We start from the raw sequence: 16,462 nt of genomic DNA, 5'->3' as shown, positions 1-16,462 counted from the left end.
ATACACACAACATTTGTCACATCAAACTATATCAGGTGATTGTATAATCAAGGCATAACCTGGGACAAAATGTGAAAGTCCACCCCACCTTAAAGAAATATAAAGCATCTTCTACACCACACTACAGCATAAAACAAAGTATGCACAAAAATTATATATATATATATATATATATATATATATATATATATATATATATATATATATATATATATATATATATATATATATATATATATATTCAGAATGTAATGGAGATCCGTACATCACAGGGCTTAGAGGTGATAAAGAACACTTTATTTGGAGGCTAAAGTGTTCTTTATCACCTCTAAGCCCTGTGATTTATGGATTTATGGATGAATACCTTATTTTCCGGACTGCACCCAGGCCATAAGAAAGAGGAATTAAACGTGAGTGCCTGCTACCATATATACCAGAAATATGGATGGGTCATTTTGAACAACAATATATTTCCCATTTGCCACAGGTAGTGTTTTTCAAATACTTTATTGATGATCTGTTTCTAGTTTGGAACAGTACAGGGGATAGCCTAAGGCTTTTAATTGATCAGATTAACAACTCCCAGCCACATGTTCAACTATCACTTGAATACAGTACCCAAGAGGTCCATTTTTCTGGACAATCAGAATTAAACTAAAACTAGTCAGGACTAAACTATTTAGGAAAGATACTGATCGGAATAGTATTTTACATTCTTCTAGTTTTCACCCAAAACCATTAGTCAAGAGCATTCCCTATTCCCAATTCCTGCGTGTGTTTAGAAACAACACTTCAGACAGGACTGCTTTAATGCAATGTGAGGAAATGGCACAATGGTTTAGTTCCCGGGGTTATGACTGGGTATTCCTACAGAAGGAAATACAGCGGGCCCACAAAAACCAACTCAAATCAGACATTAGAACATAATCTTTGTCTACACGGAATCTTTATTTCTCTTCCCAGTATGACACTGCCATTCCCTCCCTTCATAAAACAGTTATGGCCCATGGTTGCCTCTGATGATAAATTACCATTTAGAAACATCACAAGCCCGACTCTGGGGTTCTGTAGGGACCTAAAATGACTTATTGGTATATACAGACATCTCTCCTCATGTGCCCAAGTCAACTTCTTTGTTGCCCAAATCTAAAAATGGATATCATAGGTGTAACGGGTGTATTTTGTGCAGCTCCCTCCTGACTGGGAAGAGTTTTGCCCATCCCCATTCTTGGAGAAGATTTAAGATTAACCATTGTCTTACCTGTACTTCTGATTTTGTTATTTATTTTTTTACTTTTCCCTGTGGATTTATGTATATAGGTAAAACAATTACCACTTTAAGGGAACGTCTGGGTAACCACAGCTCAGCTATTAAGACGGATTTTGCTAACAAAGATCCTAAACAACAGACTTTACAAATTCTTGAACAGCAGTAGGAGGAACCAGACGGCACCAAAAAGAAAAAACAAGTTGGGAACAACCTGTAGCCAGACACTTTGTTAAGATGGCCCACTCTTTACCTACTCTTTGCTGCATGGCTATTGACTATGTTCCACCCCCAAGATGTGGGGGTGACAGACACAAACTGCTGCTTCAACCTGAAGCCCATTGGATTTATATTCTTCAGACTGTTGCTCCTAGAGGATTAAATGAATTACTTCCTTTGCACTATGTGGGTGGGTGACGTCACAGCCATGCCACTTGGCGCCAACATTTCTCACAGGGTATTTAGTGGGGGTTTTATATTTATAACATTAAATATGCATTAATATCAAGGAAAAGTTGGGATTACTGGGATTGTTCTGCAAAATGGTGAGGGTAGTCTAGGATATAATATACAAAGATACATACATAGGAACATGGTAAATATTTTTAAAGCAAAGAGGAGCATGAAACACAGCAACTAAATGGCAAAAAGGTGTTATTTATCACACAAATGCATTTTGGGCCCCGTTGTGCACACGTGTAAGATACCAGAAAAGTACAATATATTAAACCCAACATGTACAAAGTTCCACCACATCCTTTAGATAATTAGTCTATTAATTAGATTGCAGTGGCATGAATCAAGAAATAGTTGCAGATAGACATAGTTCAGTCCAGTGCAGGAAAGTAGTAATGTGAGGGTTGACCTGAAACCCGTGAGACCCACAGGTTTTCCCTTAGTTCAGGCAGGTTAGCTTTGAAATTTGGGCAACCATTGCAGGTTCGGGTTGGGTGTGCACAGACGTAGCATACAGAGCAGAAAGACATAGTTGTATATAGTATGAGTTGGGTGTGGGTCCTAAAATGGCAACATTTTGCAGTTTAGAGTTTGTTGTGGGTTGAGTTTTTTCCCTGACCTGCACATCATTATAAGAAAGGTAAGTGCTGTGTGGGGGGGCTGCATCACAAGAACCAAATCAGGCCATTTTAGAGCATGTATTGGATTAACTATTTTAATCATATACCCCTTAACAAGTCTCCAGTACAAACTATCCCGACTTGCCTTTCTTCATAACTGAGATATTCTATATCTTTATCAGCATAGTTGCTTTCTTCTACACAACATACTTGCATTCCAACAAAATTCATTTTTATATTTTAGGGCTAATTGTGCACAGGTTATATAAACAGTGGAAAAGTGGAGATGATCCACTGCCTTGTATTTGTGTGGACTGATTTGCCTGATAGCACATACAGAGAGTGGATATCAGCTGAAAAATATATATATTTGTTTTTTTGTGACAAAATCCGCTCTGCTTGTGTGCGCCATTACAAAAAAGTGAAAACCAGCATTTCTATATAATACCTGAAAGACAAAGCAAGAAAGTAAACAATGCAACAGTGTTTATTAAACTAATTGATTCTCAATTAGAAACTGAACATCACAAATCACAGAACAAATTACAGGAAGAAATTAGAAAGAAGTGGGAAGGGGGGGTTTCACATACCAAGGTTTAACAACATTGTTTGAATCCTCAATAACTCATCTCCACTGTAACATATAAGGGCTAAGTCTGGTTTTAAGACAAGAGCCACACATATATAAATTTGACCTGACATCTTCTCGATAATTAGATGAAAAAAAGTCAAAACCAGTATTTTTCCTTAAATCTGCATAATGTGCCGGCATTACCCCAAAGTCTATCAAGCTAGTCCTCCAGGGGGATCATTATGGGCAATAGGCCAATTTCTCTAGTGTACTAAGGTATAGCAATTAGATTTGATTTGGTTATTCTAGTATAAGGGACCACATATACAATAGTAACCCATATAACAGCGGGCGAAGTGTTAAATGCAAAGTTTGGCACACATTTTTTACCCATCATGCAGAGCTTTTAACCGATATATCAGTGTGATTGTGCAATGTACAAAATGGTTTACCTCCCACTATATGCAAGCTATGTAGCAAAACCTAAGCAAAATGTGTATCCATTTCTAAATTGCACCCATTGTACTTTGCTCATCCAAATATAATTCTTGGTTTTATGCCATGGGTGTTTTCTTAGCATGCTGGTGCAGACAAAAAGGGAACCCTTTACTTGACCAAGGGGGAGGGTCAGATGCTCTACCCCCTACCTCCCTTGCATGTTTTGCCTTGCACCTAAATAACAAAAGATGACATTATGGTAATAGCACACCTCGGTTAGCACACAGGTTTATCATGGGAAAACTTATGGGTGAGATTTAATTTCAAAGACAGGAAGCTTTTCTCTTAATTCAGTTTTTTTTCTATATACTTCAATAGAGTTTTCATGTGATAAACAGTGACATCAGTTTTTCTCATTGAATTGTATCAAACTGAATCTGAAGTGCTATATTGCCAAAAGTTATTTATTGCTTTCTGTAAAGCATGTCAGCTGACACAAATTTTCACTCATATTTGCACTTTGCTCCAAGAGCCACACAGTACTGTCTCCTTTTATTGATTATAAAAGCCCAATACACCAGCCCAAGTACAGAATTAACATACATCAGTGTCCATGCAAATTACAATAGAGCTACTGTATATTTACATTATTCCTCCATTAAAAAAACACATCCCCTCTGCACCTAAATTGCACCGCACAACCCCATGTGCCCCAACCACACATGCCCCATGGTTATTCATTTATAGAATAACAGTGAGAAATACTATAAGGACACCTATGATATTTTATTATGGCTAGAGGTGGGAGCTGCTGTTGACTGGCTGGGGGCATTTGTTTTTTTTTTTTTTTTTTTGCCTTATGATCCTCACCCTTATCAGCTGTGTTTAAACATAATTCCCAGTGCACCTGAAATGCATGATTCACAAGAATCCATTCACTTTATCATTCCCCAAGAACCTATCCTCAAATGCAGGGCTCCCCAACCTTTCTTACTTGTGAGCCACAGTCAAATGAAAAAAGACTTGGAGATCAACACAAGCATCATATAAGGCTGATGCCACACGTGGCGTAGGGCTGATCCCAGTGTCCCACTTCAGGGAGCACTGCACAACCACAGGGCCCCATGTTGTACATTAACAATGAAAGCCATTGTGGCAAATTCTGTAATAAAAAAACCCCTCAGACTATGTATGCTTGACCCCAGGGTTGGACTGGGCTGGCGGGATACCAGGAAAAAACCCAGTGTCCCCCAGCCAACTCAGACCTGACCCCGCCGTTAAGCATTATCGCTCCCCCACTGACCTCCCTCCCCTGATTGCGCCTAGGTAAGTATGGGCTATGCTCGCTGGGGCAAGGGGATGGTGTCGGTCAGGTGGTGGGGGGCCCTGGGGTTGAGGAGGGCCCCTGGGGTCACAGCACCAGTGGTTGACCCTAAGATTCTGTAATGGGTACCCCTGGCCTAAACATCATTATTTCTGAGCAAAATGATAGCTTAACACTATACCCTCTGTACTGCCTTACCATTCAATGATCCTTTTTAAAGGTCTTATTTTTCCTAAATCACCTTTTTCTTAAAGGGGTTGTGCACCAGAGTTGTGGCACTTTGCAAAAGAATAACTTTACCAATTACGATAATTTTTTTAAAAAAACTTTTTTTTATGAGATTAAATTTTCACTTACTGTATACTTAAAGATGCACTATCATCGGAAGGAGAGGGCCTCTGACACCTTCATACACTAGCAAAGGCACAGATTGGCAGCAGGGAGTAAGGTGATTGCTTGGCTAAGCGTATTCTCTGCGGTCTCATATGTCATACGCTGTCAGCCAACCAGATCATCTGTAGAGGAAAGAAGATTGATTGCGCATTAATGCTTTTCTTCGCTCTCACTGACTGAAGCCTACTGCTGATCTCTGCATCAGCAATGAACCTGAATTGGGTAAGCAATTGAATTTAATTAAGGAGCTGAACTTACATCATCATTCAAAAAATCAGTGGAGGTCTGATTCGAAGGCCATGCTTTATTTAAGCATATAAATCTAGTCAAATAGTGGATGTGGGAAGCTAGAATAGGTGTATAATCTTGACCTACACAATCACATAAGAATTTGATCGTAGGGTTTATTAAGGGGGTTGTTCACCTTAAAAGTAACTTTTCATATGATGTAGAGACTGCAATTGGTCTTCACTTTTTATTTTCAGTGTTTTGTTTTCTTATTTAGCTCTTTGTTCAACTGTTTGGATTTATAGCAGAGTCCAATTTACACTAGCAACCAGGCAGTGTTTTAAATGAGAGACTGGAATATGAATAAAGGAAGGCCGACTAGAAAGATAAAGAATAAAAAGTAGCAATACAACTGTAGCCTCATGGAACAACAGCTTTTGACTACCTGGGTCAGTGGCTGTCAGGAATCAAACCCTTGACTTTGTGCTAAACCACAAATGCACTTACTTACTGAGCCACAGGAGGCTCTTTGAGTTTAACAGGGTCAGTTGCCCTGATGTGCATTCAGCATCTCTGACTGTTTTTCCCTTCAGTCTCCGCCCATCTTGTTAATTGCATGTGTTGATGGTTCTGTAATTATGAGACTTTATGAACCTGCTCCTGGCAACTCCTGGTGCTTGATCATCATCCTTGCTGAGCCTGATCTTGCCATCCAGATTTTGACTTCTGTGATTCCTGACTCCTGCATTCTCTGCCTGATTCCTGTCTCCGTTCTCCTGTCCCCACCTGGTACCCTGTCTTTTGTGGATCACCATGGTTTGACCTTCGGCCCGTTACTTGACCTCGTTTGCCTGCTGCCTGCCACTGACCTCAGCCTGCCTTTGGACCTTGCCAGTACTCTGTCAGCCCTGACCTAATTGCCTGTAACCGGGTTCAGTCTATCTTGCCTATCATCACAAGCCTGTATACTTACTCTTTTGTTCTGTTTTGTTTTCATTAAATATCTTTGCTTTACCTCACTTGGCTGTCCAGGGGAGTTCAAGGGAGTTCTTGGGGTTACTTTGCTCATAGGCTCCTACTTGCTGATCCTTTCCTTTACCAGAGGCCGGTCCTGACAGTGGCCCCCATTTGAAAGCTGGAGAGTCTCAGAAGAAGGCGCATTATTAAAAAACTATAAGAAATAAAAAATGAAGACAGCTGAAAAGTTGCTAAGTACTGGCGATTATATAACATACTAAAAGTTAACTTAAAAGTGAACCACCCCTTTAACAAGAGCCAAGGATACTATCTGGCCTGCTATAAAAGGTATCCTCTAATGTCAGCAGTGCCGCATAGCAATAAACATGAACAAAGAATAAACAAACATTTCCTGAAAGTGCTGTTGTTAAAACACTACAATAAAGTTCCATGTTGAAACTGCCTTTGTGCAATATAAAAGAGTTGCATAATAGGTCTGAATGGTTAAGAGAAAAAAGTCACAAAAAATGATTCTTTTTTCGTAAGATACTTTTTATGTAAGATGGAACATGATGTGTTTATGCATTCTTTCACTCCCTTTACAGTCATGTGAGGGATGGTTGAGTCAAAAGTACAAAAAAAATTGATGGCTTTGGTAGTCAAAGGTATTTTCCAGTAGTTCTTCTCAATAGTTTTCATTTGTGAGGTATTCTGTACATGTATCCCTAACACTTTTACATTCATTATTTACCTTACATAATATGCCTAAATAAGGCTACATTTGAACTGCTCCCTATATATATTGCTGCTGTTAGAACTGACTGCAAATATGCAGAATGGAGCATTGCCATTCAATTTTGCAAGGTTGGTTTCACCCATAGCGATCACACAGGGAAAAATTCATTATGTATTTTCAGGTACTCAAAGTGCCTTATCTGCTATTTTCCTAAGGGCTTCTGTCCCATATATTATACAGTGAGAGGGAGAGGGTAGTGATACTGCAAATATAGTAAATACAGTGAGAGGCAGTGGGAACTCTAGCCCTAAATAAATTATACACAGTGGTTGCTGACACCCCAACACCCCACTTACCCTTCCAAAAAGCAGGTTTCCTGAAGGCTAGAGAAGGTTCCAGCTTTGTATAGATCAAAATAAATACTCCCATGCCCCCCCATATGACTTATTTGCAATGTACACAGTATAACTTATAAAGTAAATAAAATAATAAAAAAATACCTAAAAAATCATGACAAAATCCCTTTCATTTAACTTTCGATGCACAGGGCATCGGCTACACATGACATCTCATGCTGTATTAGGATTCCATCCTGAGAAATGCTTGATTACGTTTTGCAGTTATAATCTATATTGATTATATAATTCCTATATAAAAAAAGAAATGAAATCATATATAAATATGATTTCTATATTTAAGGCTGATGGCACATGTGAAGATTTGTCACCTGTGAGAAATCTGCACAATCGGCAGGCAACACATTTCCAAAAAATACCTTTCCCTTTACTTACATTTTAAGTACAACCTTCTCCTGCATTATTCAGCAATAAAGCCAGATCACCACTCGCTTAGGGTTTTATAAGCAGCAATTAAAATATAAGTAAAGATAAAGGCATTTTTTGGGCAAATTGTTGGCTGCTAATAGTACAGATTTCTCGTAGGCAGTAGTCAAAATCGGAAAGGCAAGAGGTTTATTTATGATAAGATGCATGATGATGCACACTTCTGGTGGAGTATTTATATTGATTATTATATTATTCTTATCAGAGTAAAGAGAGATCTGTAGGTTTGTTGCTTACACCATGCATGCAACAACCCTTTCATGCCATGTTTTATTAGCCTTTAGGAAATCTAAATATGCCTTTAGATAGTTTACAACTTACGTTCTCTGTGAATTTAACTATAATTTTACTATACAGTGTATTGCCACTTTTACGGAGTATAATTGTCTGAGAACTTGCAGATAGAGTCTGTCAGGATCAGGTGTTTTAGCAATCATCTTTATTTAATCAAGGCAGCTAAAGGAAGAGGGCAGCTAAAGGAAGTGTTTTCTAATTACATCTATTGCTGAAAACAATAAATGAGAACATTTCCCTATTTCTCACCCCATGAGACTTCAGAAAAAATACTGACCAGTTATTGCAGCCTGAAGCTTAGCTGCAAATCTGTTAGACTCATGGACTGGCTAATTGACATATGTCATGGTTATTAAACGCAAGTGCAAAATTGGAGCCTTAGGCTAATGCCACACAAAGTGCATGGTGTATATTTTCAGCAAGCCCCAAAACGCTTGCCGAGAATATGCACCATAGGCTTGAAACTCTCCCTTCCTGTTTGTGCACCTGAATGAATTGAATATGCTCAGGTGCAGCCACATGTAGCTGATATTCGCCTAAAAATGCAAGACGTATTTATGCGGATATTGGCTAAAGAAATTAAAAAAAAAATAAACGCCATCCGCTTCGTGTGGCATGAGCCTTAGTACTGATTCACAGAGAGCCCTAGATTCCAGGGCATATCTGCACAGGAGTAAAAATCTGACAAGTAGTGATGAGCGATTCTGTCCCGTTTCACTTTGCCCTAAAACTTGCGAAACAACGAAAAATTTGTGAAAGACATTTGTCACAATTTTTTTTTTCCGCAACCAATATTCATGGAAGTTTTGTGAAACAATTCGCAAATGGCGAAATGTGGAAATTCGCTGCGAATCCATGCCTGGCGAAAAAATTTGCTCATCACTACTGACAAGATTTGCAGAGGATAGTAAGAACATGGTTCCTTTGCACCTTGTTTTTTTTGTGTGTGTTTGAGCGAAACTAAACGCATTATCTTATTTATTCCTTTATATTCAGCCTGGTTGTATTAATGAGCATTTAGATTTGTGATTTATTTCATTAAGAACAACAGAATAGAGGATTGGGACAAAACTGACAAAAATGCACTTATGTGCATTTTAAAAATCAATGCAATATGTGTATTTTATGCTTTCAGCGTGCGTTCTAGAGGCATTAAAAAAGGCTGGTGTGTCCTGAAATATTGTATTATACTAGATAAATTTACTCATAATTACATCTTTAAGAACTTAAACAACTTTTTGTTACATTTGTAGTGCAAGGCTTATACATTCTTATATTTGCCAAGTTATGGGATTTGTTATCCAAAAACCTGTTATACAGAATGCTCTGAATTACAGGAAGGCCACCTCCAATAGACTCCATTTTAATCAAATAATTTACATTTTTAATTTACATTTACTTCTTTTTTCTCTGTAATAAAAATAGTATCTTGCATTTGATTCTAACTAAGATGTAATACTTATTTGATGCAAAACCAGCCTATTCGGTTTATTTATTGTTAAATGATTTTTAGCAGACTATGGAGTTCCATTTTACAGAAAGACCCCTTATCTGGCTTGTGTGCCATTACTCTCAGGCTGAGAAAGGAAAGGATAAAATATTCAGGGGAGACCTCAGTGTTCTATGGAGTCTGTAACTCTGGCTACAACAATTCTTGCAAACCCTGCTGTGATATTTTTTACACAGACAACATATTTCAAAAACCTAAATAAGGTATTTGCATTATAATAAAATCAAAGTGAGACAAAAATACCCAAATAAGCAATTTTTGGGACCTGGTGCCACTCACTGTCATAATGTGGAGCATTAACCTTAAAGTGAATGTTTTTTCATAAGATTTTATACTAGCTGAGTTAACATTAAGTTCAAAACACTATCTTATTACTAGAGTGAAAAATCAAATTAGTCGAAATATAGGTATTTTAAATAGGACACTATTTTGAAAATCACTGCAGTAGTACAGGTCTTTCTGTACAGTGGGTTTCTGGATGATAGATCCCACGCCTATAATATATTTTGGGTTAAGCAATTACACTGACATTTATTGGTGCAAGTAAAGCATTTTCAGCCAAGGGAGGATAAAAAGGAGGAGTTCACCTACTGTATCTGGCTACTTGTCCCTCTCCGGTATAAAAAGTCACAGTAGAAATGTGATCACAGTCTAAAGATTCTGATTAGTTCTGGCACAGAGCACAGCCCTGTAACAGCAATGATGAAATGCTTCTCCCTGGCTTTGCTTGTTAGCCTTTCACTTATCAAGGATTCAGCAGCAGCAGAAGGTAAGGCTATTTTCCTTTCTCTGCGTGCTCTTCTCTCCGGGTCACAATATGGATAGGGCAGTGACAATTTCTTGTATATAGTAAAATATACGGGGGTTATTACTCATTTAATCATTTAACGCTACACTTTCAAGAACACTTGGCACTAGCTGTACTAACAGTGAATGTAGTGTTGCAATCTTTTAACCTGAATACTGTGGGATACATCTATATTTATGCACAAATGCAGTCTGATAGCAAGAGTTCACATTTTGCACCTTGACACTGGAGTGATAATTAGAAATTTATTTTTCTTTTCTACTTGATGAAAGTAGGAGCATACATACCATGCATGTAAAGAATATACATACTTGCCAGGCTTGGGTTTTAATAGTTTACCATAAAATGCTATTATATAAATGTGCTATTCATTTTAAAAGTTTCAGTTCCAAGCAGATGTTTTTAAGGTTCATACCTGTAAAAAAAATCTGCACAAAATAACCTTTAGGTGGTGTTCTAACCCAGAAATAGTAAAAATGCCTTTGCTACTGCAAAGGGGATCTTTACCAGCTCACCTGAGTCAGCCACAAACATGCAGCAAGGAAGGGAATTGCAGGTGTTGGAATAACATCTCCCTGCTTGCTCAGCTTGAAATATGAACATGAAGCTGTTATACGTCCCCTTCTTGACCTACAGAAGCACTTGCGCTATTTCCTGTTTTCAAGGCTATGGGATTTGTAGATATTCCCAGGACAGGAAGAGTTTGCTTGATAAGTGTCAAATCGGGACCTTATTTATGTTCAGATAAAATGTACGTTATGATGGACGGCAGTGGTGGAATCCTTCCTGTGTGAATACTGCATTTGTCACATTTCTCTGTGTACATGCACGTATATGCATTGCCTTGCAAAAATGTTCAGAACCTTTACCATTCTTTCATTTCACTGAATTATAAAGCCTACACAAAACTGTTGTTCTCTGTGATATTTTTATTTCAAAGCACCAAAACCGCAAATTCTTTTTTTACTGCAACATTATTTTTATGATAGCAAATAAAATCTTTTTGTTCTGTCAGGGCACGTGAGTTTTTTTTTTTTAAATGCTTTATTGTGTTTTTGCTGACGTTTCAGGACCACACGTGTCCCTTTTTTCAAAGCACAAGTTAAACAATTCAATAGAAAACCTTAGCCTCATCCATATGATTAGATCATTTCAGCATTTTAACCCCACTGTGTGCACTATCATTGCTCTGTATAACTGGATAAAGAGGAAACAGTGTATAATCCCTTGGGTACTAAAGTTTGTATGTGTGTGACTCTTTCTGTAACATTATTTCCTCTGTCCTGTCTACATTTTAGAACCGATACATGGTGTATGATCATAGTTCTCAAATCACAAATATTCTAACATGTGATGTTCTGTCCCATATTAGAATAAGTATAGCAAATACATCCCTAACGTTTGTAACATCCTGTTTTTCTTACCAGACCTAGTGGTTCTGGTATATTTGGATATGGGATTGACCATAGCTAATTGATCTCCAATAGATTTTACCATTTGCACAAAACTGGGTCTCTAGTTAAAAATACCCCCGTTTTTACCTACTACATGTTAAGTTATCCAGTGTAATCCACTGTATATTTCTGCACAAATGGCACAGTTTTTTTTTAACTTTTACTTTCTATGTTTTGACAATTGCATTGTTTAGCTATTTGGAAAGCTCTCTTAACTACATTTCTGGATATCCATGTGCCAAAGAACTTACTCATTGCCTCAATTTCTCCTTCTCAATCTATTTTACTTTGGCATATAAGCAAAGCTATGATCAATTGAAAATGCACTATGAAACCTTAAAGGAGAAGGAAAGGTAAAACTAAGTTAGCTTTATCAGAAAGGTCTATGTAAATACAGCCATAAACACTTACAGTAATGCTGCACTGAGTCCTCTATCAAAAGAAACACAGGATTTCTTGTCTCTTTTTTTAATAAACATGATGTTCCAATGTCTGCCTTCCTGTCTCAGAAACATCTTTAATTCCTGGGGCCAGTGTCTGTGCAGTTCCCTCCTCTCTCCCCTCTCCTGCTCTCCCCCCCTACCAGAATGTTAAGAACTCCCTCCCCCCTCCCTTAGGAATGTGTGATATCGGCTATAACGGCTATAGACTGCAGGAAGGAAGCCACTTAAAATGGCAGCTGCTATCTCTTTAGCAAATGGAGAAAGCTTGTAAAGCTGTTTACTCAAGTATAGTAATGGTTTCTGCAGAATAAATAGTGTTCTAGGTTGCACTTATGTGACAAATCTATTAGCAGTAAAATGCCAAAATGACTTTCCTTCTCCTTTAATAAGCTATTCTTATCTGTTTTATGTGCAGCGAGGTCTGACATTTCCCTTCAAGATCCACACATACCTGTACATCTAGAAACAAAATCCTCTTGTTGTTATACTCCACGTTGAACATCATTTTTTGTGTTCAACAAGTAACCTATGAAATTTACCTGTCAGACCTTGAATACGTTATCAATGTGTTGAAACAATTCAGGGGAAGGTATAACATTTTTCCTCCAAACAACCAATCACCAACTTGGCATATGATGGAGCAATGGGGCTCCCCAGCTATGTCCCATTAATCTGCAAAAAAGTTTAGATCCAAAGCTGAAAAAATTAGGCTGCAACCCTCACCCCCTCTAACCCGCCCTCTTCTAAACCACACCCGGCCTGACCTGCCAAGCTGGTGTTCTTTATATACCCTAGTCACTGATATCACTGAAGTGTGAGGGGGGGCAGGGCTGGGAGAATGTGTTGTTCTTCCAGTTGTAGATCATTTTTCTAGAAAATGACTGTGTATCTAAATTATAAACCATAACCTTTAAATGAAAATCGACAAATTGGGCCAATGAATAAGAAATAGAATTAACAGCAGACAATATAGGTCAATAAGGAGGATCAGTTACACAAACCATCTATTGTGGGTTCGAAGTATCCAAAAACATAATCTCATATGATGTTAGGCCTAACTGTAATACTGATTTTAACTTTTTTTAATATCTGGGTGTAGGGTAAAATGCATAAAAACTGACTTACCAGTAATAATTATACTGTACATAGCTTTTAAATAATTAAAACAGTTCAGTATAACACACCCCTTGTCTGCAGCTTTTATAATGATAGTATCATCACATTTAAATAAACTGAGAGCTTTCCACTCTGCTCAATTTAATCCTTAAAGTGGACCTGTCACCCAGACATAAAAAGCTGTATAATAAAAGTCCTTTTCAAGTTAAACATGAAACCCAAATTCATTTTTATATTAACACATCCAACCCCATTAAAAAGGCATTTAAAAATCCCAGCTGTCAATCATATTTTGCTTGCCCCGCCTCTATGCCTTAGGCATAGAGGCGGGGCAGACAATAACTTTAGCTTTCCATTCAGCACCACCTAGCTGTCACTGCACATCTCACGTTCCCCCTCCCTCCTCATCATCTAATTGTGTAGCCAGTGCGTTGGCATAGGCATCAGGTCCCCCATTCTGGCACATACACAAGATTTTGGCATGATACAAAGCTTGCCTTCATAACAGTGTCCACAAAATGGTGCCTGCCTGCTTGCTTTGACTGAGTAATTCCACGACGGAATGAAACAAGATTTATATTATTTTTATAGAGTAAGTAACGTTTATTTTGCTCAACTAACAATATAGAAAATAATTTGGAGTTATTTCTTAGGGTGACAGGTCCCCTTTAAAAGGGTGGTGTCCGTTAAGTGGTCTGTCTATCTACAACACTTTGTATCCCCTTCGCAATTGGTTAAGTCTATGCATGAATTCAACAATCTGATTTTTGCTTAAAGCTGGAGGATTCAGCAATTCAAACTTGTCCATCTAGGCTATGGAAAACGTTTTGTTCATAATAAGTGCTTTAAAACAAACTCTTTTTGCCCCAAATGTAACGAAACTGGTGTTAATTTATTCCACTACCTATGGTCTTGTCCAAAGATTGGTAACTTGTGGAACATGGTGGAAAGATTCTTGAACCACAGGTTGAATTTAAATATAAAGTTATCTCCTATCGCTCTATTACACATTAAAAAAGAGGAGGTGTTATCAAGCATTTTACCAGTCTCCTTAGCACAAAAAATTGATAAATTATTATTTTTGTTTATGGCTGCCTCTTAAAAAGCATTATTTTATTATTGGTTAAAAGAGGAAACCCCTCCTATAACAGAAATTGTTTCTTATCTTAATCAGCTTAGCTGGCAAGAGGCCATCAAAGCAAAAACAAGTGAACCTAAATCCAGGATCCCTATTAAAAATACATGGTCATTTTCCTTTAATGCTATAGATATAAGTAATAAGGATCAGATTTATAAAATGCTGCATATATAGATTTATTTCAATAATTCATGAACATATAAGCAAAAATATCCTTGATTTTCCTCTCTAGGAAACTTTTCTTTTTATAGTTAATCCACTGGGCATAGTTAGGTAATTTGTTTTGTTTTTCTCTATTTAAATTACTTATTTTGTTTCTCTGTAAGCATTCTATTTCCTTTATTTCTTATCTTTTTGAAGGACAAACTGTCGAATGTGACTATTGTTGTACAACCTATATTTAAATAATTTGTCATTATTTATCTTACATGTTTATTGCAAAACTTCAATAAAATGTTTAAAATAAAAAAAAGTTTTTTTCTTTTTTGCATCCCTTGTGTGTAACTCCATATAACCACAGGATCAAGCAAGCAACAGTTGGACATGGCACACCTTCTCTGGCAGAAATTAATTATATTGTCCAATTTTGAACCCTTTTGGGATCCATTGCATATGATAATACTGAGAGTGTAACACCAATATTATTCAGCTCTAGACTTTTGCTATACAGCCGTTTCAATTCACACAAAACTTGCGGATCAATAGTAATGTTGGTAAAATACTCTCACCCAACAATTATTTGAGAACTATGGTCACAGACCATATACCGCTAATAAGACTTTAAGGGGACAGAGAGAGTCATACTAGATCAGTACATTTTAAACATTAGTACCCAAGGGGGTAAATAGGGTTTGCTCTTATTATTTTGTTGCCTGTTCTAAATCACATCATGTGTGGGCAACATTTAAAAAATACCATCGCATTGGAGCAAATCTGAATTATCACTTTTTTTACTTCAGATTTCCTTTTTGTGTTATTTGTGTGTGGTTATGCAAGTAACTTGTTTAAAAGAGCCAATTCACAGTTTTGTCGTGCGCATGGAGGCTATTTTGCCCATATATTGTAATATACTTTAAGCTGGCCAGCTAAGTCAAAGTCATCTCTGGTCTGACCAGTCCTACACTAACTTTCATATGATTCATTATGAATTCTACTGCTTCATTATTTTTTACCTGCAACTTACTTGTTTTCAAGGTTAAAACTCCCAAATGGTTTCCCTTTTATTGGCCCATTGAAATTACTTGACTCTAGGTGGGAATGACAGGAGCTTAATGCACAAAATGTCTGAATGTCCTTAGCATATTGATAATGGGTGGGTGAAGAGGACCTCTTGTGTTTTTGTCTTGTGCTCTGCATATTTTCACATATACTGGATACCTGTCCACATACTCTTTCTGTGAGACAAAATCTCTATATACTCAGAGGAATATATAAGAGCTTGTTTGATAGAACTACCTGGCGTTATTATACCTCCGTGCCCTACACCTCTGCAAGTTGCTTCTTAAAGTAGTTTAAATTTATGTACATCAGTTGGACAGAAAAACTGCCCCTCAGTAAATCCATGGGCCAGTGAATGTCAGCTTTAAATGCTGTGTAGCTTGGGTCTGCTTCCTCTGTCTTATGTCACTGCTTTGTAGCATTGTAGCCTTGTGGAAAGTGCTATTACTGGAACCTTCCAAAACCACAATTTAAAAATGTGAGTAAGACAATTCTATAAAAGTAAAAAAAAAAAAAAGGATTGAGGTCATTATGGGGTAGGGGCAGCAACACTGTTTAGTTACTGTAAATAAAGCAAATGCTGAATGGTTTGATGTGATAAGTAGGTTTATCACTATGTAACCATGAAGGTTCTAAATTTAAAAAAAGC

General features: G+C 37.4%; 1 protein-coding gene across 1 annotated transcript in view; it reads left to right on the top strand.

Moving 5' to 3' along the window:
* Positions 1 to 10,262: 10,262 nt before the first annotated feature.
* The window catches only part of ca4.2 (carbonic anhydrase IV gene 2), a 37,695-nt gene continuing 31,495 nt past the window's right edge, over positions 10,263 to 16,462 (top strand). Inside the window, exon 1 of the mRNA XM_002933836.3 lies at positions 10,263 to 10,405. Coding sequence (XP_002933882.2) covers positions 10,336 to 10,405 — 70 coding nt within the window. The 5' untranslated portion in view covers positions 10,263 to 10,335. The remainder of the gene's footprint in view (positions 10,406 to 16,462) is intronic.

The sequence above is a fragment of the Xenopus tropicalis genome, chromosome 2 (assembly GCF_000004195.4).
Source record: "Xenopus tropicalis strain Nigerian chromosome 2, UCB_Xtro_10.0, whole genome shotgun sequence".
Lineage (NCBI taxonomy): Eukaryota > Metazoa > Chordata > Amphibia > Anura > Pipidae > Xenopus > Xenopus tropicalis.
The sequence above is the reverse complement of the archived record's forward strand: the minus strand, read 5'-3'. Positions and strand labels throughout refer to the sequence as shown.